Source organism: Salvelinus fontinalis, chromosome 19 (assembly GCF_029448725.1).
Source record: "Salvelinus fontinalis isolate EN_2023a chromosome 19, ASM2944872v1, whole genome shotgun sequence".
Lineage (NCBI taxonomy): Eukaryota > Metazoa > Chordata > Actinopteri > Salmoniformes > Salmonidae > Salvelinus > Salvelinus fontinalis.
Genome location: NC_074683.1, coordinates 4,434,234 through 4,455,556, shown reverse-complemented (window position 1 = coordinate 4,455,556; position 21,323 = coordinate 4,434,234). Strand labels below are relative to the sequence as shown.

General features: G+C 45.7%; 1 protein-coding gene across 3 annotated transcripts in view; it reads left to right on the top strand.

The window, feature by feature from the left end:
- Positions 1-21,323, top strand: part of LOC129816189 (FERM and PDZ domain-containing protein 4-like) — a 57,240-nt gene that overhangs the window by 9,156 nt on the left and 26,761 nt on the right. For 2 of the 3 annotated variants that reach the window (XM_055870428.1, XM_055870430.1), the window contains exon 2: positions 15,479-15,595. In XM_055870428.1, coding sequence (XP_055726403.1) covers positions 15,479-15,595 — 117 coding nt within the window. Of the gene's footprint in view, positions 1-15,478; positions 15,596-15,648; positions 16,074-21,323 lie in introns of those variants that run through there. The other variant, XM_055870429.1, reaches the window with a different exon arrangement.

Sequence of the window (21,323 nt, the reverse complement as noted above, 5' to 3'; positions counted from 1 at the left end):
TCTCCCTCTGCTGTTTCCTGAAGTCCACAATCAGCTCCTTTGTTTTGTTAACGTTGGGTGAGAGGTTATTTCCCTGACATCACATTCCCAGGCCCCTCACCTCCTCCATGTAGGCTGTCTTGTCATTGTTGGTAATCATGCCTACTACTGCTGTGTCGTCTGCAAACGTGATGATGGGTGAACAGTCATGATGAACAGAGAGTACAGGTTGGGGCTGAGCACGCATCCTTGTGGGTCCCCACTTTTAAGGATCAGCGAAGTGGAGATGTTTAATCATACCTTCACCATCTGTGGGCAGCCCGTTAGGAAGTCCAGGATCCAGTTGCACAGGGCACGGCCAAGAGCTTAATGATGAGCTTGGAGGGTACTATGGTGTTGAATGCTGAGCTGTAGTCAATGAACAGCATTCTTACATACAGTTGAAGTCGGAAGTTTACATACACTTAGGTTGGAGTCATTAAAACTCATTCTTCAACCACTCCACAAATTTCTTGTTAACTAACTATAGTTTGTCATTTTTCCAACAACTGTTTACAGACAGATTATTTCACTTATTATTCACTGTATCACAATTTCAGTGGGTCAGAAGTTTACATACACTAAGTTGACTGTGCCTTTAAACAGCTTGTAAAATTCCAGAAAATAATGTCATGGCTTTAGAAGCTTCTGATAGTCTAATTGACATAATTGGAGTAAATTGGAGGTGTACCTGTGGATGTATTTCAAGGCCTACCTTCAAACTCAGCACCTCTTTGCTTGACATCACTGGAAAATCTAAAGAAATCAGCCAAGACCTCAGAAAAGTATTGTAGACCTCCACAAGTCTGGTTCACCCTTGGAACACATTTCCAAATGCCTGAAGGTACCACGTTCATCTGTACAAACAATAGTACGCAAGTATAAACACCATGGGACCACGCAGCCGTCATACCGCTCAGGAAGGAGACCCGTTCTGTCTCCTAGAGATGAACGTACTTTGGTGCAAAAAGTGCAAATCAATCCGAGAACAACAGCAAAGGACCTTGTGAAGACGCTTGAGGAAACAGGTACAAAAGTATCTATATCCACAGTAAAACGAGTCCGATATTGACATAACATGAAACGCAACTCAGCAAGGATGAAGCCATTGCTCCAAAACCGTCATAAAAAAAGACAGACTACGGTTTGCAACTGCACATGGGGACAAAGATCGTACTTTTTGGAGAAATGTCCTCTGGTTTGACAAAACAAAATTAGAACTGTTCGGCCATAATAACCATCGTTATGTTTGGAGGAAAAGGGGGAGACTTGCAAGCCGAAGAGCACCATCCCAACCGTGAACCACAGGGGTGGCAGCATCATGTTGTGGGGGTGCTTTGCTGCAGAAGGACTGGTGCACTTCACAAAATAGATGGCATCATGAAAAAGGAAAATTATGTGGATATATTGAAGCAACATCTCAAGACATCAGTCAGGAAGTTAAACCTTGGTCGCAAATGGGTCTTCCAAATGGACAATGACCCCAAGCATACTTCCAAAGTTGTGGCAAAATGGCTTAAGGATAACAAAGTCAAGGTATTGGAGTGGCCATCACAAAGCCCTGACCTCAATTCTATAGAAAATTTGTGGACAGAACCGAAAAAGCGTGTGCGTGCAAGGAGGCCAACAATCCTGACTCAGTTACACCAGCTCTGTCAATTCACCCAACTTAGTGTGGGAAGCTTGTGGAAGGCTACCCAAAATGTTTGACCCAAGTTAAACAATTTAAAGGCAATGCTACCAAATTATAATTGAGTGTATGTATACCTCTGACCCACTGGGAATTTGATGAAAAAAATGAAAGCTGAAATAAATCATTCTCTCTGTAATTATTCTGACATTTCACATACTTAAAATAAAGTGGGGATCCTAACTGACCTAAGACAGGGTTTTTTACAAGGATTAAATGTCAGGAATTGTGGAAAAACTGAGTTTAAATGTATTTGGCTAAGGTGTATGTAAACTTCTGAATTCAACTGTAGGTATTCCTCGTGTCCAGAATGGATATGGCAGTGTGCAGTGCGACGGCGATTGCATCGTCACTCTAGTGATTCAAGATGGCGTCGCAGTTGGACGTGTGTTTTTGTCTTGTCCCTTCCTGTCCCTTGTAAACATTGTTTTTCCTTGTTTTGTTTCGTATATATATTTTACTATCACTTTCTATGTACGGACTGAATATACTCTCCTGCAACCTGCCTCACCCAATGTGGTACGGATCTGCTATCTTTATACTTAAGATCTCATCAAAAGCTACCAGCTAACTGGCTACGAGTTAGCCACGGCCCACTAGCTGTCTAAAGTACATCGGACTGTTAGCTTAAGAGTCCCATCGGACAAATTCTTTGGTCACTATACCCACCATACGGAGCCCCTCTGATCCATCGTCTGAACCGGAACCCCAACAGAAGCTAGCCAGCTAACTAGCTACTAGCTAGTAGTCAGCTAGCCACTGCTAGCGGTCATCAGCCACCTCTAGCATGGACAACTCTCGCCAGTCTGCACAGTGTGACTTAAACGAGAGAAAATCTGACTTATTTTTCTCCATATCTCCGGATTCCTACTGCAAGCTCTGAACCTTTTTTTTCTTCACCTGGATCATCGCAGCTAGCTAGCTGCTATTCGAGTGGCCACTCCTAGCTAGCGTCACTGTCCCGAAGCAAGAACCAATTAGCCTGGAGCTAGCCTTGCTAGGCCCATCTCCCGGTTAGCCAATGAGGTCCATCAGCCACTACTTGGGCTACAATACCTCTTTTGCCAACTGGCTTGGACCCCCGCCAACTCATCACGACTGGACCACCGACGTGATTCGCCGATGGGGTTTTTCTCAACTGGCTCAGCCGTCGCTTCCTCCCCTGAAATCCCATCTGCTAGCATGCTAGCCGCGGCCTGCTAGCTGTCCAGAGCACATCGGACTGTTAGCTTAAGAGGCCCACCGTACAAATCCTTTGGCCACTATACCTATTCTGCCAATTGTCCTGGTTTACCACACGGAGCCCTGCTGATCCGTCTGGTGACACAACAGCATGAGGGGGCCACAACAGACTTTTTTTCCGTCGCGACGTCCCTCCAAGGCCCTTCTGTTAGCTTGCTAGCCCCGGCCTGCAAGCTGCCTGAAGCCACTCACTGGACTGCTATGATCACTCGGCTACGCATGCCTCTCGCTAACGCCAATATGCCTTGTCCATTGCTGTTTTGGTTAGTATTTCTTGCCTTATTTTGCTGTAGAGCCTCTAACCCTGCTCAATATAACTTATTGAACACTTTAGTTCCACCTACCACACATGCGGTGATATCACCTGGTTTAAATGATATTTCTTGGGACAATATCTCTTTCATCGAGACTCTATGCACAGGTTTACCCTCACTGTATCCACATCCTACCATACCTTTGTCTGTACATTAAGCCTTGAATCTATTCTACCGTGCCCAGAAATCTGCTCCTTTCACTCTCTGTTCTGAACGTACTAGACAACCAGTTATTTTAGACTTTAGCCGTACCCTTATCTTACTCCTCCTCTGTTCCTCTGGTGATGTGGAGGTTAATTCAGGCCCTGCAGTGCCTAGCTCCACTCCCATTCCCCAGGCGCTATCATTTGTTGACTTCTGTAACCATAAAAGCCTTGGTTTCATTCATGTTAACATTAGAAGCCTCCTCCCTAAGTTTGTTTTACTCACTGCCCTAGCACACTCTGCCACCCCGGATGTACTAGCCGTGTCTGAATCCTGGCTCAGGAATGCCACCAAAAACCCTGAAATTTCCATCCCTAACTATAACATTTTCCGACAAGATAGAACTGCCAAAGGGGGCGGTGTTTCAATCTACTGCAGAGATAGCCTGCAGAGTTCTGTCTTACTATCCAGGTCTGTACCCAAACAATTCGAGCTTCTACTTTTAAAAATCCACCTTTCCAGAAACAAGTCTCTCACCGTTGCCGCTTGCTATAGACCACCCTCTACACCATATGTGAACTGATTGCCCCCCATATATCTTCAGAGCTCGTGCTGCTAGGTGACCTAAACTGGGACATGCTTAACACCCCGGGCATCCTACAATCTAAGCTTGATGCCCTCAATCTCTCACAAATTATCAATGAACCCACCAGGTACAACCCCAAATCCGTAAACACGGGCACCCTCATAGATATCATCCTAACCAACTTGCCCTCCAAATATATCTCTGCTGTTTTCAACCAAGATCTCAGTGATCACTGCTCATTGCCTGTATCCGTAATGAGTCTGCGGTCAAACAACCACCCCTCATCACTGTCAAACGCTCCCTAAAACACTTCAGCGGGTATCACCTGGCCCGGGTATCCTGGAAGGATATTGACCTCATCCCGCCAGTAGAGGATGCCTGGTCATTCTTTAAAAGTACCTTCCTTTCAAAAAATGTAGAACCAGGAACAGATATAGCCCTTGGTTCTTTCCAGACCTGACTGCCCTTGACCAGCACAAAAACATCCTGTGGCGTTCTGCAATAGCATCGAATAGCCCCCGTGATATGCAACATTTCAGGGAAGTTAGGAACAAATATACACAGGCAGTTAGGAAAGCTAAGGCTAGCTTTTCAAGCAAAAATTTGCATCCTGTTGCACAAACTCAAAAATGTTCTGGGACACTGTAAAGTCCATGGAGAATAAGAGCAACTCCTCCCAGCTGCCCACTGCACTGAGGCTAGAAAACACTGTCACCACCGATAAATCCACTATAATTGAGAATTTCAATAAGCATTTTTCTACGGCTGGCCATGCTTTCCACCTGGCTACCCCTACCCCGGTCAACAGCCCTGCAATCCCCACAGAAACTCACCCAAGCCTCCCCACTTCTCCTTCACCCAAATGCAGATAGCTGATATTCTGAAAGACCTGTAAAACCTGGACCCCTACAAATCAGCCGGGCTAGACAATCTGGACCCTCTCTTTTTAAAATTATTTGCCAAAATTGTTGCAACCCCTATTACTAGCCTGTTCAACCTCTCTTTCGTATCGTCTGAGATTCACAAAGATTGGAAAGATGTCGCGGTCATCGCCCTGTTCAAAGGGGGAGACACTCTAGACCCAAATTGCTACAGACCTATATCTATCCTACCCTGCCTTTCTAAGGTCTTCGAAAGCCAAGTTAACAAACAGATTACCGACCATTTCGAATCCCACTGTACCTTCACCGCTATGCAATCTGGTTTCAGAGCTGGTCATGGGTGCACCTCAGCCACACACAAGGTCCTAAACGATATCATAACCTCCATCGATAAGAGACATTACTGTGCAGCCGTATTCATCGACCTGGCCAAGGCTTTTGACTCTGTCAATCACCACATTCTTATCGGCAGACTCAACAGCCTTGGTTTCTCAAATGACTGCCTAGCCTGGTTCACCAACTACTTCTCTGATAGAGTTCAGTGTGTCAAATCGGAGGGCCTGTTGTCCGGACCTCTTGCAGTCTCTATGGGGGTGCCACAGGGTTCAATTCTCGGGCCGACTCTTTTCTCTGTATACATCAATGATGTCGCTCTCGCTACTGGTGATTCCCTGATCCACCTCTACGCAGATGACACCATTCTGTATACTTCTGGCCCTTCTTTGGACACTATGTTAAATAACCTCCAGACAAGCTTCAATGCCATACAACTCTCCTTCCGTGGCCTCCAACTGCTCTTAAATGCAAGTAAAACTAAATGCATGCTCTTCAACCGATCGCTGCCCGCACCTGCCAGCCCGTCCAGCATCACTACTCTGGAGGGTTCTGACTTAGAATATGTGGACAACTACAAATAGATAGGTGTCTGGCTAGACTGTAAACTCTCCTTCCAGACTCACATTAAGCATCTCCAATCCAAAATTAAATCTAGATTCGGCTTCCTATTTTGCAACAAAGCATCCTTCACTCATGCTGCCAAATATACCCTTGTGGAACTGACCATCCTACCAATCCTCAACTTCGGCGATGTCATCTATAAAATAGGCTCTATTACTCTACTCAACAAACTGGATGCAGTCTATCACAGTGCCATCCGTTTTGTCACCAAAGCCCCATATACTACCCACCACTGCAAACTGTACGCTCTCGTTGGCTGGCCATCACTTCATACTCGTCGCCAATCCCACTGGCTCCAGGTATATCTCACTGGTCACCCCCAAAGCCAATTCCTCTTTTGGCTGCCTTTCCTTCCAGTTCTCTGCTGCCAATGACTGGAACGAACTGCAAAAATCACTGAAGTTGGAGACCCATATCTCCCTCACTATCTTTAAGCATCAGCTGTCATAGGAGCTCACAGATCACTGCACCTGTACATAGCCTGTAAACAACCCATTCAACTACCTCATCCCCCGAATGTATTTATTTATTTATCTTGCTCCTTTGCACCCCAGTATCTCTACTTGCACATTAATCTTCTGCACATCTACCATTCCAGAGTCTAATTGCTATATTGTAATTATTTCGCACACCATGGCCTATTTCTTGCCTTACCTCACTTATCTTACCTCATTTGCACTCACTGTATATAGATTTTTCTTTTCTCTACTGTATTATTGACTGTATGTTTGTTTATTCCATGTGTAACTCTGTATTGTTGTATGTATCGAACTGCTGTGCTTTATCTTGGTCAGGTCGCAGTTGTAAATGACAACTAGTCTACCTGGTTAAATAAAGGTTAAATATATATATTTTTATTTTAAATAGTCTGTGGATCTATTGGGGAGGTAAGCAAATTGAAGTGGGTCTAGGGTGTCAGGTAAGGTAGATGATCCTTGGCTTGTCTCTCAAAGCACTTCATGATAGTTCATTTAGTTCAGTTACCTTTGCTTTCTTGGGTACAGGAACAAAGGTGGATATTAAAAGCATGTGGGGACAGGAGACTGGGATATGGAGAGATTGAATATGTCCGTAAACACACCAGCCAGCTGGTCTGTGCATGCTCTGAGGACGCTGCTAGGGATTCCATCTGGGAAGGTAGCCAAGCGAGGGTTAACACGCTTAAATGTTTTACTCACGTCGGCCACGGAGAAGGAGAGCCCAAAGTCCTTGGTAGCGGGCCACGTCAGTGGCACTGTTATCCTCAAAGCGGGCGAAGAAGGTGTTTAGCTTGTCTGGAAGCAAGACATTGGTGTCTGCGATGTGATTGGTTTTCCCTTTGTGGTCCGTGATTGTCTGTAGACCCTGCCACATACGTCTTGTGTCGGAGCCATTGAATTGTGACTCCACTTTGTCTCTATACTGACGTTTTGCCTGTTTGATTGACTTACGGAGGGAATAAATACACTGTTTGTATTCGGCCATATTCGAAGTCACTATGCCATGGTTAAATGCGATAGTTCGTGCTTTAGTTTTACGCTAATGCTGCCATCTATCCACGGTTTCTGGTTAGGGTAGGTTTTAATAGTCACAGTGGGTACAACATCTCCTATACACTTCCTGATAAACTCAGTCACCATGTTCGTGTATTCGTCAATATTATTCTCGGAGGCTACCCGGAACATATCCCAGTCCGAGCGATCAAAACTATCTTGAAGCATGGATTCCGATTGGTCAGACCAGCGTTGAATAGTCCTTAGCATGGGTACTTCCTGTTTGAGTTTCTGCCTTTAGGAAGGAAGGGGAAAAATTAAGAACAGATTTGCCGGAGGGAGAGAGAGGGCCTTGTAGGCATCCCAGAGTTGGAGTTGGAGTAGCAGTGGTTGAGTGTTTTAGCAGCGAGAGTACTACAGTCGATGTGTTGATAGAACTTCGGTAGCGTTTTATAAGGTGCCACTCGTCTGTCCTACGGTCATTCTCACCTCTTTTCCCTGCAGAAGATCACTACGGCACCTAAAGCCTTTCTCAGCATGAGTAGATCCCTGTCTTCCTACTTAACTGTTTTCAGGCGAACCGTGAGGTTAATGCTGCCGAACGTAGAACCTCAGCTTCTGTCAATAGTGTTGTGTATCAGTATTGGTATTTATTGGTATTTATTCAGATCCCCATCCTCCCAGCGGTCCCAGCTTGCGTGGCCAAAGCCATCATCCAGAAGGTCTACTTGTCTGTGGCACATTCAGTATGGGCATTCAACATAATGTCCCTACTGTTGGCTTACCAGGCCCATTTGTTACTGGAGATGCAATCTCTTAGACATCGACACAGCCATCCAGAACTTATTGAAAGAGATCTGCATCATTACAGATTTCAACCTCTGGCCTCCAGCGGCGCCATTCAAGGCTTTGGGTGCTCCATGAGCCTTGCTGTGTTAGGGGAGAGAGCCCTGTGGCTCAACTTGTCCAGCCTCTTGGACAGGCAGATTTCCTTGACGGTCCGATTGAGCCGAAGGAACTGTTTGGGCCAGTACTGCAGCATCCCAGTCTACCCCTTGACAAGCCAAGGCTTCGCGGCAGGGAAAGGGCAACACACTGGCACCAGGGTTTTCCACACTGCAAAGCCCCCAGCGACGAAGCAGGCAGCGAACCCACAGTACGAGTCTCCTAACAGAGGCTGGCAGTGGGGAAAGCCACCCTTTGCTGCAGCCGCATCTAAGTTCCGCCCAATTGATTCCCTGGGGAAAGAAGGGGCACTCGACTTAGTGGTACTTTCCGAGCGGCAGAAGGGGCAGCCAACAGTTCACATTGTGTCTTGGCCTGTCCCCACTTGGGTGGAGCACAGTCTTCCCCCCCAATCTAAAACCCTAACCCTTGTGCTGTGGCTCATTCAGATGTATCTGCTCAAATGGAAGACGGAGGGGGCTCACTCTACCTCCAAGTGCACAGTTTACCCCTCCGTGCTACACCTTTCCCCTCGGCTCTCGTTCAAGTAGCCGGGGCAGGTCGCCACCAAGCACCATTGTTTTGATACTATCCCTTTAAATCATATAAGTCTCTGTCCCATTCAAGAGTCTTGTCAATGACACAGAGCAGAAATATAACAAAAGGGCAACTCGCTATAATGCCACCAGGGGGCACTCCAGGATCACTGGCGAGAAAGTGTCATCCAACTTGTGGGTGACTCGCCACAAGAGCAGGGAACTGGCCCGCATTCGCAGCCCAACTCTGGGACTTGTCCACAGTTACAAAGGGGTACTGACTGCAGTTCGCTATGAAGTACAGGAGGTTGGTAGCACCTTAATTGGGGAGAGCGGGCTGGTGGTAATGACTGGAGCGGAATCAGTGGAATGGTATCAAATACATCAAACACATAGTTTCCAGGTGTTTGATGCCATTCCATTTGCTCCATTCCGGCCATTATTATGAGCTGTGATCCCTCAGCAGCCTTCGTTGCCATGAAGCCACCTGTTTTCAAAGGGATTTTAGCTTCAATAGCTAGAATCCCGTGGTGACTCAGCTTGAATACCAGAGCAGGAAATCTCCTCTCTATTGAGCAACAGAGCAATCAGAGCAATACCAGCGAAAGAGAGCCATAACGGCATCTACTCCCGGTTCTTCCTGGTTCCCAATAAAAGGAGGGGATACGTCCCATTCTGGACCTACGGGTCCTTACCAGCTATCTGAGAAAGTTCACGTTCCGTACTCTCTATTCCCTGGGTTGACTGGTTAACTTCAATTGACCTACAGGATGCTTATTTTCACATAAGTATTTTGCCAGCACACAGGATGTTTCTCAGTTTTGCCTTTCAGGATACAGCCTACGAATACCTCGCTGTCCCCTTGTTAGCACTACCTCCCTGGACGTTCAGCAAGGGTGTGGAGGTGGCTCTAGCATCCCTGACAATCAGGGGGCTGAGAACCTCTGCCTACGTAGACGATTACCTGCTTTTCTCCCTGACACAGGAGCATGCAGTGTGAGATACGGCTTCCCTTGTAACCCACCTCACAACCATCTCAGTTGTACCGCTAGGTCTACTGAGAATGAGAGACTTACAATGTATGTATACACAACGTCACCTCAATCAAAAGATAAACAATAACCTCAGAATGTCTCTCGGCTCTCTGTCACTAGACGAGCCCCTCGATCTTCGTTTCTGGTACTCCCCTAGCGGTAGTATCAATGAGGAAGGTGGTGATGACAGAGGCATCACTCACAGGGTGGGGCGCAGTCCACGAGGGAAGAGCAGTAAACGGAACATGTCTGTGATATGGGAGTTGACCATATCCACATTGTGAGATATTGAAACAAGTATTTGAGGGGCATCTCGAGTGGTGCAGCAGTCTAAGGCAATGCGTCGCAGTGCTAGTGGCGTCATTACAGACCCAGGTTCGATCCCGGGCTGTATCACAACTGGCCGTGATCAGGAGTCCCATAGGGCGGCGCACAGTTGGCCCAGCGTTGTACGGGTTAGGGAGAGTTTAGGGGAGAGAGGGGGGCTTTACTTAACTCATCGCCCTCTAGAGACTCCTTGTGGCGGGCCAGGCACCTGCAGGTTGACCTCGGTCGTCAGTTGAACAGTGTTTCCTCTGACACATTGGTTTGGCTGGCTTCCGGGTTAAGCAGGCGGTTGTTAAGAAGCGCGGTTTGGCAGGTCATGTTTCAGAGGACGCATGACTCGACCTTCGCCTCCCGAGCCCGATGAGGAGTTGCACTGATGATACAAGATCAAAATTGTGGAAAAATGGAAGGTAAAATACAACAACAACAAAAATTTGAGAAACAAGTATTTGAAAGAGAACTCAAGTTGTCTTTTGTAACCCCGGTTCTGATAGTATGAGTGAAAGTAAGGGAGCCTTAGTTGGTTTCTGATTCCTAATTATATGGTAGGAACTCCTTAGCTGGGTCAAACAGAGGGAAGACATTACTTTCACACTCCCCCAAAATTTCAGATGCCAAAGCAGGTGCCTCTCCACCCCAGGAGGTGGCATCTTGTCTGAGAACTTTGGCATGTGTCTCAAATGTCACCCTACTCCCTATTTAGTGTACTACTTTCTACCAGGGAACATTGGGAACAGGTGTGTGTGTGTGTGTGTGGGGGGGGGGGGGGGGGGGGGGGTGGTCTCAACAGAGTGGCAGATGATAAACCAGTTACGCAACATTTTCACTACACAGCTGAAAATTACTTCCGACACACCTGAAAACACTAGCAATATTCTCCCACTTTGGGGAATTTATGCAGTGGTTATGTTGAAGAAAACTCTGTTGTACTGTACAGCAGCAGATACTGTCATGACATTATGGTGATATATATATATTTTTTTTTACAGTTTGATCTGCATGTAGCTAAGGTATTTTAATGTTAATAGTACAGTAGTGAGGGGCAAATATATTGGAATTTCCTACAGGGATGTTTACTGTAGATTAAAGGGTCAATCTGCAGTTGCTACATCCAATTTTAGACATACAATGTTAAATAATGATATGTACACATAGATTTTTTAAGAGTATAACTTATTAATGCCTCATGAGCTCAGTCGAACCCCATCAGAACCCACAGTATAAGCTTATATATCTCCAATGTTTGTAAGGAAAGTAAATGTAAACAAACACTGTATAGCCTCAAAATATGGTTAAAACTATAACTTTGATTAGCCCTGTCTATGAATTTGAGAGTAGTTACATTTTTCCAGCCCCATCACTCAGCTTTTTACCAAAACAGTGGTGGGTATTGTTATTGTTTAAACGGCAGATTGCCACTTTAAGGATAATAAAACATATTGCCCCACAAGCACAATAAACATCAGGAGTTATACCTATTTCCTGTTTATAATGATGTGTGTCTTGTTGTAGCCATAATGGCCGACAGCCACTTGAATCCTTAATGGTGAAACTGCCACGTCCGTTTGCGATATTACAACAACAAAGAAGTTACTGCAAACACTGAACACTGTTATTTTCAATCGGACATCATTGCAAGCGGGATAGAGCAGCAGCATATGTACTGCCATTTTTTTTTTTACCATGATGTGCAACGCTCCCCCAGCCTTCCCCACATCTGCTTTGTCAACAAAACAAAAACAATAACAACGGCTGTGGGGTGGACAGTGGCACTGTTTCCCCCTACTGTGGATTCCATCTTTAACCTTCAATATGGGTAATGAGAGTGATGTCGATGCCAGTGTCTGGCTTTAGTTTCACTCATGGAGATTATCCCTGTGAATTATTCAAGCAGAGTGGAGTGGTCTTGTGTTCCAATGGCCGTGCTTGGTGTAGCCTCTGCCACCTATCAAGCAAAGGAAGATAATTCATTAACACCAAGTCTTCAGGGGATATACTATGACATGTTCTCACCAAAATCTGGTTGATAAAGACAAAGAGAGAGAAAGAAAGAGAGGGAGAGGAGAGAGAAAGTGCAAGGTAGTGAGTGGAGTGATAAAGAAAGGATGAGATTAGTTTAGTTATGCTATGTTTATTATCGACTGAAAAGGGATAGCTCCCCTGACTACATACAGGCTCAAAACCATTGGATTCTTATGGTCGATTGTTGGTTTGATGTTGATTTCAACTTAATAAACTATGCACAGAAATCCGACACCTTTTGAGGCAAAGATATTACTTCCTCCTCCCCCACACATATAGATGTTGACATTTAGCCGGTGTAAAATTAAGTCCCTTTAATAAATGCGTGGAGGTTGTGATCTTTGTGTTTAAACTTGGAGTATAAAGTAGAGCCTGAACTATGCCTGACCTTCATTGTCATGGCAACAGAGGCTATGAGACTCCCAGGAGTGCAATACTTCTTTTGGTTATTATTCACCATCCATAATGTTTCCAGAAGGTTGACTGCTGGTGGAAAATTATAGCCTACCTACCTGTACTCTGAGGAAGGTAATTTAAAGTTGTTGATCTTATTATTGTCTGTGGTTTATGGACTTAGGTTGCTCTGTTTCACTTGTATACAACATTGTAGAAGGTAATGTTGGTATTTAGATTAGATTGAAAATGTATTAGAATTGAATAGTTCCTCATTCAACATCCAGTACCATACTTAAAAACAAAATACACACAGTATCCTCTTGTCTATCCACTTTCTGTGGTGTTCTTTATTCCAAGGGAAGTCTCAAGGAACCCCTTATTCTCAGAACACAACATTGAACAGGGACTCCCAGTCCATCTATTAACAGCAATTTTGAGCATCAGAGACAAACAATGTCCAGAGCCCGGTTTCTCTGACTCCTGGCTAACCTGGTAATGAATTGCGCAGCGTGGATTACCCACCTGGGCCCGGCCTGGCGCACTACTAATGCCAGATAGAGTAGTCATCATTTATTAAAGCCTACCTAGGCTTAGTTTCACTGTCCACCACTGCAGCGAACTTCTTCAACTCCTCGACTGGCTATTATTCTTCCTCGAGAACACACAGCCTCAATGGCATAATGTATTCCGGGACTACAGATAAAAGGAAGCAAAGATCAAAATATCAATGACTGTGCCATTAGGGGAGAGAAAGATAGGGGAGTGTGGCTGAAAAGAAAGAGAATGGATATTATACAACTTCTGGTCGATTCAGAATGGCATTTTGAAGGCACATCTTCGGAATCTGTGAGTAGAACCATGCTCTATTTGTATAGCAAAGACTTTCGGAGAATTGTCATAGTCACCATAGCTGCATGGTGCCCTGTTTGCTGTTCTGAATGTGGAGTATTGAAGATTGTGGGTGTCATTAGAGTTCAAGGACCTCTCTCAATTGAGAGGACAGGCTCAACTCTCCACAGTCACATTTCAGTGATGGTGCCATGCTATTCAGTACACCACTTAGAGAGTTCAAATTTGGCATTGAACTTTATTACCAATGCCTTTTTGTAGGATACCACAAAATCCCCACTGCTGTGAAAGAATGTACAGTGTTCCCCAAATAAATATAACATGGTATTTGGTGATGTAAAATGTATATATTTTTTAAATTGTAAGAAAGAGACAATACAATGCTAACTCATTTCCCAAATGTGGAAAAAGAGAATGAAATTATGTGGGCAGAATCAATGTGATGAGGACCTCTGGCCAGGGGAACCTGCTGCTTTCTGTTAATGCACTGTGGCACCCATAAATTCATAGCATGTGGAAACGCTAATACCTCTCAAACACACGATTGTATTGGAGGAAATCAGATAGCACCCGTTTGGAGCCCAGCCTATCCCAGTTCTCTGCTGTTCTATGGGTTTCAGAGTAGGCTACAGACGCTATTTCCAACAGACTCCCCTATGATTTAATATGAACACATGCAGAATCAATGCATCCAGTAGCACTTAAGTGATTTTTTAACGAGGTTAAGTATTCTCAGAACTACCGTAGACCTATTGGCTGTTGCTTTATTAAATTTTTGCTGGATGAAAGTAACATAAGCCTTGTTATCAAGGTCATGCAGGTCAAGTTCATGGCAGAAGTATACATTATAGCTGCTCGGTTGTCTATTGTTTTCTCCTCTGGCTTTTGAATCTGCTTTACATGTTGTGTTTTCATGCATAGAGCCTGCTATGTAATATGACACACACACCACACACACACACACAGACATAGACATTAAGTAAGTTGGTTGGTAACTGGGGAGAAATAAAGAGGGGAAGAAAGAGAGGCTTTGAATAATGAATGCGAAGAGGCCTGTTACACAGCAGACAAGCCTTTGAAGTGACATAACTTACTGCCACAGCTTTCATATCTTCACCCATTGCTCACATAGAGAGAGAGAGAGAGCGATAAAGAGACCAAAAGCTAGTAAGAGAGGGGGAGGGACGGGGCAGGGGTGAGAAAGAAACAGAGAGAAAGAAAGAAAGAAAGAAAGAAAGAAAGAAAGAAAGAAAGAAAGAAAGAAAGAAAGAAAGAAAGAAAGAAAGAAAGAAAGAAAGAAAGAGAAGTATGGGGGCATCCATCATGCTCTTAGGCTCATCATGGACCTATTCTGAGTGTCCATCACTCTGTTAGGTGACAACTGTGACATGTTATATTGTGTGGTACAAGAGGAAATAGTGTTACTTGAACATTGAAGACACAGGAAGGGATCTGTTTAATGACTTGATTTAAGTGTTGTGGCAAAGTAAGGATTAGAGCCTTTGGTGATTTCGCTCTTAGACTATTTGATTTAGATCGTTTCCAGCTGGAAGACAAATTACAGCACAGATTTCATAGTAAAGATGGGTTCTTCTTTGCTCTTTCAGTACTATCCATTATTTCCTGAAAAGGGACAAAATACATGGGTTTCCGTTTTCTCACTTATAAACTCGAACTCTTCCTGGCACTGCCCTTATCACAGATATCCTCCGGGTTCCCTGCTTTCGGAGGAATCTGGGAACATCTCGGAATGAAAACGATTTCATGCCTGTGATAGCACAAGAGTGAGGCATGACAATTACGCCTACCTGTCTCAATTACATTATTCATGTGATTTACATTAATTGACTGAACACTGGTTAAGGAACATTGTTCGTGAGCTTCAAATTAGACATCCACTTGTTATGAGTTGGGATGCCTCAAACTGTGCCATGATGACTCACCTAGTGTCAAACGTGGTGCACTATATGGGGAATAGGGTGGGATTTAAGATGCAGCCTATAGGACTTTTGTCATTACTGTAAGTATGTTATGCCTGACCTCCTCCCCCTGTCCTCCTCCCCAGCCACAGGACCAAGTCATCAGGCTGGCCACCTCCTTCTGGCACCTGGAGCGCCGCACATGGACCCCCCAATGGATGGGACATGGCCACCAATAGAGACGGACGAGACTGCTACATCAAGTAAGTTGAGTCGAGGAGAGAGGAGAGGCACGAGGTGAGAAAAAAAGAAGACAGTGGTTCTCTCTCAGTCCCAGATGTTTGGGAGGCATTGGCAACCTGTGATTATTTCAGCCACGTCATTGCCTAGTGCCTCCACACTCTCTCTCTCCCTCCATCTGTGCCTTCAGAATACTGATTCTCCTTTTCTTTCCATTGCTGCGCACAGACACAGACCCTGTCTGCACACAGACTCTCTCTCTCTCTCTCTCTCTCACACACACACACTCACAGACACGCTCCAACCACTTTACTGTAGCTAGCTCTGGAGCAGAGAACTAAACCCTAATTATGTTCTCTGCCGGCTCCTGATAAAGAATTCACCTGCGTAGCGACTTTCTTTGATCTCTATGAGACTGCATGTAGCTGCAGAGACGCTGGGGTGCAGTGTTATCAGCATAATCGATCCATAGCCATTCTGGATATCTGAGGAGGACTACAGGTAAAATAATCCTCTCTGTCTATCTGTCTCTCCTATGATCTGAATGTGGTTTGACTGTACTGTTCTGTACTGTATGCGGGCAAGAAAGCCCAGAGTAACAAGGGAGTGTTTGGCTGCTTCTTCATGTCTTATGTTTCTGTAGGAGTATGAGGCTTTGCAACAAACAAAAAAAGTCAAGATTCCCAGCCATACTGTGGCATTTGTACTTATCTCTTTATGCATAATATAGTGCTTTCTTATTTAGACACAGTGTGTACTCATGGAATATGCACCCTGCTGTAATACAGTATTACATACAGTATGTGCACATTGTTTGCCTGGTGATTACATATAAACCTAGCTCTCATACACAGATGTGCGATATGTTATATTGTGATATTGCGCTGCGTTGAGATAGGTACTGTCGGAAACAGGCTAGGGAACTTATCATACTTGGGTTAGAGCTTGAGCAGCGTGATGTCAGACAGGTTACATAAGAGCTCCAGAGGAGGACGGAGTGGTTTGGATGTACATAGCCTGTCTGGATGAGGCACATCACTGAGGCTGAACCTTGCTAAATAGGAAGAAGACTCATAAATAATGTGGCATGTCTGTGTCAGTAGTGATCTCTCAGTTTTTCAAGGTTCTAATTGTTTGAAGTTGTGGTGTTGCTTAATGAAACAGGTATAGTATGCATGACAGGAAGGCATGAATAAACCAGTGACAGTGACTAAGCATACTGTATCACACCATATACACTGTGTATAAAACATTATGAACACCCGCTCTTTCCATGACATAGACTGACCAGGTGAAAGCTGTTATCACTTGTTAAATCCACTTCAATCAGTGTAGACGAAGAGGAGGAGACAGGTTAAAGAAGGACTTTTAAGCCTTGAAACAAATGAGACATGGATTGTGTATGCGTGCCATTCAGAGGGTGAATGGACAAGACTAAATATTTAAATGCCTTTGAACGGGTATGGTAGTAGGTGCCAGGCGCACCGGTTTGGGTCAAGAACTATAACAGTTTCCCGTGGGCATCCAGCCAACTTGACACAACTGTGGGAGTATTGGAGTCAACATGGGCCAGCATTCCTGTGGAACTCTCTCCACACCTTGTAGAGGCCATGCCCTGACTAATTGAGGCTCTTCCGAGGGCAAAATTGGGGAGGGGGGGCGGTGCCACTCAATATTAGGAAGGTATTCCTAATGTTTGGTGTACTGGTATACTGTTTGTGTATAACAGAGATAGCTAGCTATATGACTTTGGAAAGAGGTGTATATTTACAGTCCATAGGAGTTAAAAGGTTGGATTACATCAGTAGCATTGTGGGGATATGGTCGAAAGCCCAGTTTCATGAAGACTGATCATAGAAGAGGATAATTCCATAAGATATCTAAGACTATAATGTACGGTCTCTCTCTCTCTCTCTCTCTCTCTCTCTGCCTCTCTCTCTCTCTCTCGCTCACTCTCTCTCTCTCTCTCTCTCTCTCTCTCTCTCTCACTCTCTATCTCTTTCTCTCTTTCTCTGTCTTTCTCTCTCCATCCCACTCTCTACTTGTTTGTAATAGAGGAAACATATTTTAATCTAAGAGTACATTTAAGGTGAAAAGGTGGGGTAAGCAGAGCTGCGAGTCAGCATCATTTCCCGAAGTTGGCTTTATCAAAAGCTTTACTTCATACATTAGGCATTATATTGCTTGTCAATGGTAATTCAAAGTGCTTAGAACATTGCTACCCAGGCAGGGAGTACACGGCCAAAAAAACAACAAAATTACTTCAAGAGAAATGGTTTGTTGCAACCCTTCAGACGTTCTCCTCTTAAGAAGATTTGGTCCTAGTGGAGACTCAGTAAGGACAATAGTTTGTGTTGCTTATGGTCAGTCACTCAGCTGCTTAGTGATCAGTCACTATGGGTTATGTGGAATGTGTAGATCATAGAAATAAAAGTCCTAGAACGATTATATTTCTATGTTGTAGAATGGGGCAAGCTGCAGAACATTAGTAACTAATGGTGCTGATTAGTGTCCATTAGACACAGCCCAGCTAGCACACAGTGTTCTGAGAACCATATGTTTCTTAGAGCTTGGTGAGAGCGTGGTTGTCCTGGTTATTTTGGATACAACCTTCCCACAACTTTCTGGGAATGGTGCAAGATAGTTGCTTGGCTTTGGAACATTCTCAGCACATTTAAGGAGCTTGACAAAAAAACAATGTTTTCTTGGTATTTCATTACTTTAACAAAACATTTCCTAAAAGTTCAAACATGATTAAATGTTATCTGAAATGTTCTCAAATAGTTCAGAGAACGTAAAGAACAACGTTCCTCTGTGGGAACTTCAGTACCTCAGCATAACGTTTCCTACAGGTTTTATCATGGTTCTATTTAAAGTCATGTTCTCAAATTGTTCCGAGAACACTAAGACAACTTTCCATAAATAAAAAATAAAAAACTTACTAACTAACATTCAGAGAACATTCTAAGAATGTTATTTAAAATGAATACATTCCCAATTGTCAAATGTTGGGGAATAAGACATTTGAAAGTCTAGGTTTGACAAAACATGTCACCAATTACTGTTCCAAAACTATAAAGAAAATATTTTTTATAAAGTCAGACAGTTTACGTAATGGTGTCGCTCTAAACATGTGCAAATTCCTATAGGAACTCAGCCCTTTTAAAAACACAGGGCTTATGCAACATCATTTGTTGTCTTACATAAAAAACAGGACTGATATACATATGAGGAGACAGCTGAAGGCTCTACCTATCCATTGATGTAAATATACGCCCTATCTGATTCCCAGTTTGTCCACTAAATAGCAGTAGGAGATCATATGAAGTCTCTTGGCCACTTCATACAAGTTACCTCTGGTTTGGGTAGTGAGGCACTGAACTGATTTTCAAGCCCGACCTCTTAAAATTACCCTAGAAATCAGTGTTTTCAAGTTACCCGGACATGGTACCTGTCCCAGACCAGCTGTTTTCAACTCTCTAGAGACAGCAGGAGCGGTAGAGATTGTAACAGTCCTGACCTATTTATGTTAGTTTTTATGTGTTTATGGTCAGGGCGTTAGTTTTGGGTGGGCAGTCTATGTTATCTGTTTCTATGTTGTTTTTGGTTTGCCTGGTATGGCTCTTGATTAGAGGCAGGTGGTTTGCGTTTTCCTCTAATCAAGAGTCATATTTAGGTAGGGCATTCTCACTGTTTGTTTGTGGGTGATTGTCTCCTGTGATGTCTTTCGTCGTTGTGTTCGATGTGTTTTCACTTACGGGACTGTTTGGCTGTTCGTGTGTTTCGATGTAACGTTCCTGTCCGTGAGTTTACGTTTGTTATGTGAGTTTATGTTCAGGTTCCGTTCTACGTCGTTTTTGTTATTTTGTAAGTTTTGAAAGTGTTTGTTTTCGTGTCATCAGTTTTCGTATTAAAAATAAAGATGGCATATTTCCTTGAACCCGCATTTTGGTCAGAAGATCCTTCTCTCCTCACCTCATCCGAGGATGAGGAAAGCGACAGCTTTAACAGAATCACCCACCACGCTAAGACCAAGCGGTATGGGAATGCTCTACGGAGCAACAAGGACTCCTGGACTTGGGAGGAGATCCTGGACGGTAGAGGACCTTGGGCTCAACCAGGGGAATATCGCCGTCCAAAGGAGGAGTTGGAAGCAGCGAAGGCTGAGAGGCGCTGGTATGAGGAGGCAGCGCGACGACGCGGTTGGGAGCCCGTGAGTCAGACCAAAAAATTTCTTGGGGGGGGGTACACGAGGAGTGTGGCAAAGCCGGGTAGGATACCCGAGCCAACTCCCCGTGCTTACCGTGGAGGTAGAAGGCGTCGTACTGGTAAGACACCGTGTTATGCGGTAAAGCGCACGGTGTCCCCAGTACGCGTGCTTAGCCCAGTGCGGGCTATTCCACCTTGCCGCACTGGGAGGGCTAGGTTGGGCATCGAGCCGGATGTCATGAAGCCGGCCCAACGTATCTGGCCTCCAGTACGTCTCCTCGGGCCGGCGTACATGGCACCAGCCTTACAGGTGGTGTCCCCGGTTCGCCTGCATAGGCCAGTGCGGGCTATTCCACCTCGCTGCACTGGCAGGGCTACGGGGATCATTCAACCTGGTAGGGTTGGGGAGGCTCGGTGCTCAAGAGCACGTGTCCTCCTTCACGGTCCGGTAGACCCGGTGCCACCTCTATGTACCAGTCCTCCGGTGGCAGCCCCCCGTACCAGGCTGTCTCTCCGGGTTCTCTCTCCTGCTGTTTCCTCCTCTCCAGCGCAGCCAGTGCCTAGACCACGCACCAGGCTGTCTCTCCTTCTCCTCCCTACAGAGCCATCCGTCTCCCCAGCGCCATCTGAGCCATCCGTCTCCCCAGCGCCATCTGAGCCATCCGTCTCCCCAGCGCCATCTGAGCCATCTGTCTCCCCAGCGCCATCTGAGCCATCCGTCTCCCCAGCGCCATCTGAGCCATCCGTCTCTCCAGCGCCATCTGAGCCATCCGTCTCCCCAGCGCCGTCTGAGCCATCCGTCTGCCATGAGCCTGCAAAGCCGCCCGTCTGCCATGAGCCTGCAAAGCCGCCCGTCTGCCATGAGCCTACAGAGCCATCCGCCAGACAGGAGCCGCTAGAGCCGTCAGCCAGACAGGAGCCGCTAGAGCCGTCAGCCAGACAGGATCTGCCAGAGCCGCCAACCAGACAGGATCTGCCAGAGCCGCCAACCAGACAGGATCTGCCAGAGCCGCCAACCAGACAGGATCTGCCAGAGCCGCCAACCAGACAGGATCTGCCAGAGCCGCCAATCAGCCATGAGCAGCCAGAGCCGTCAGAGAGCCATGAGCAGCCAGAGCCGTCAGAGAGCCATGAGCAGCCAGAGCCGTCAGAGAGCCATGAGCAGCCAGAGCCGTCAGAGAGCCATGAGCAGCCAGGGCCGTCAGAGAGCCATGAGCAGCCAGAGCCGTCAGAGAGCCATGAGCAGCCAGAGCCGTCAGAGAGCCATGAGCGTCGAGAGCCGTCAGCCTGCCATGAGCGTCGAGAGCCGTCAGCCTGCCATGAGCGTCGAGAGCCGTCAGCCTGCCATGAGCGTCGAGAGCCGTCAGCCTGCCATGAGCGTAGAGAGCCGTCAGCCTGCCATGAGCGTCGAGAGCCGTCAGCCTGCATGGACCTGCCAGAGCCGTCCAGCCAGGACCTGCCAGAGCCGTCCAAACAGGACCTGTCAGAGTCCTTCAGCCGGGATCTGCCCCTTGTCCCGGTGTTGCCCCTTGTCCCGGTGCT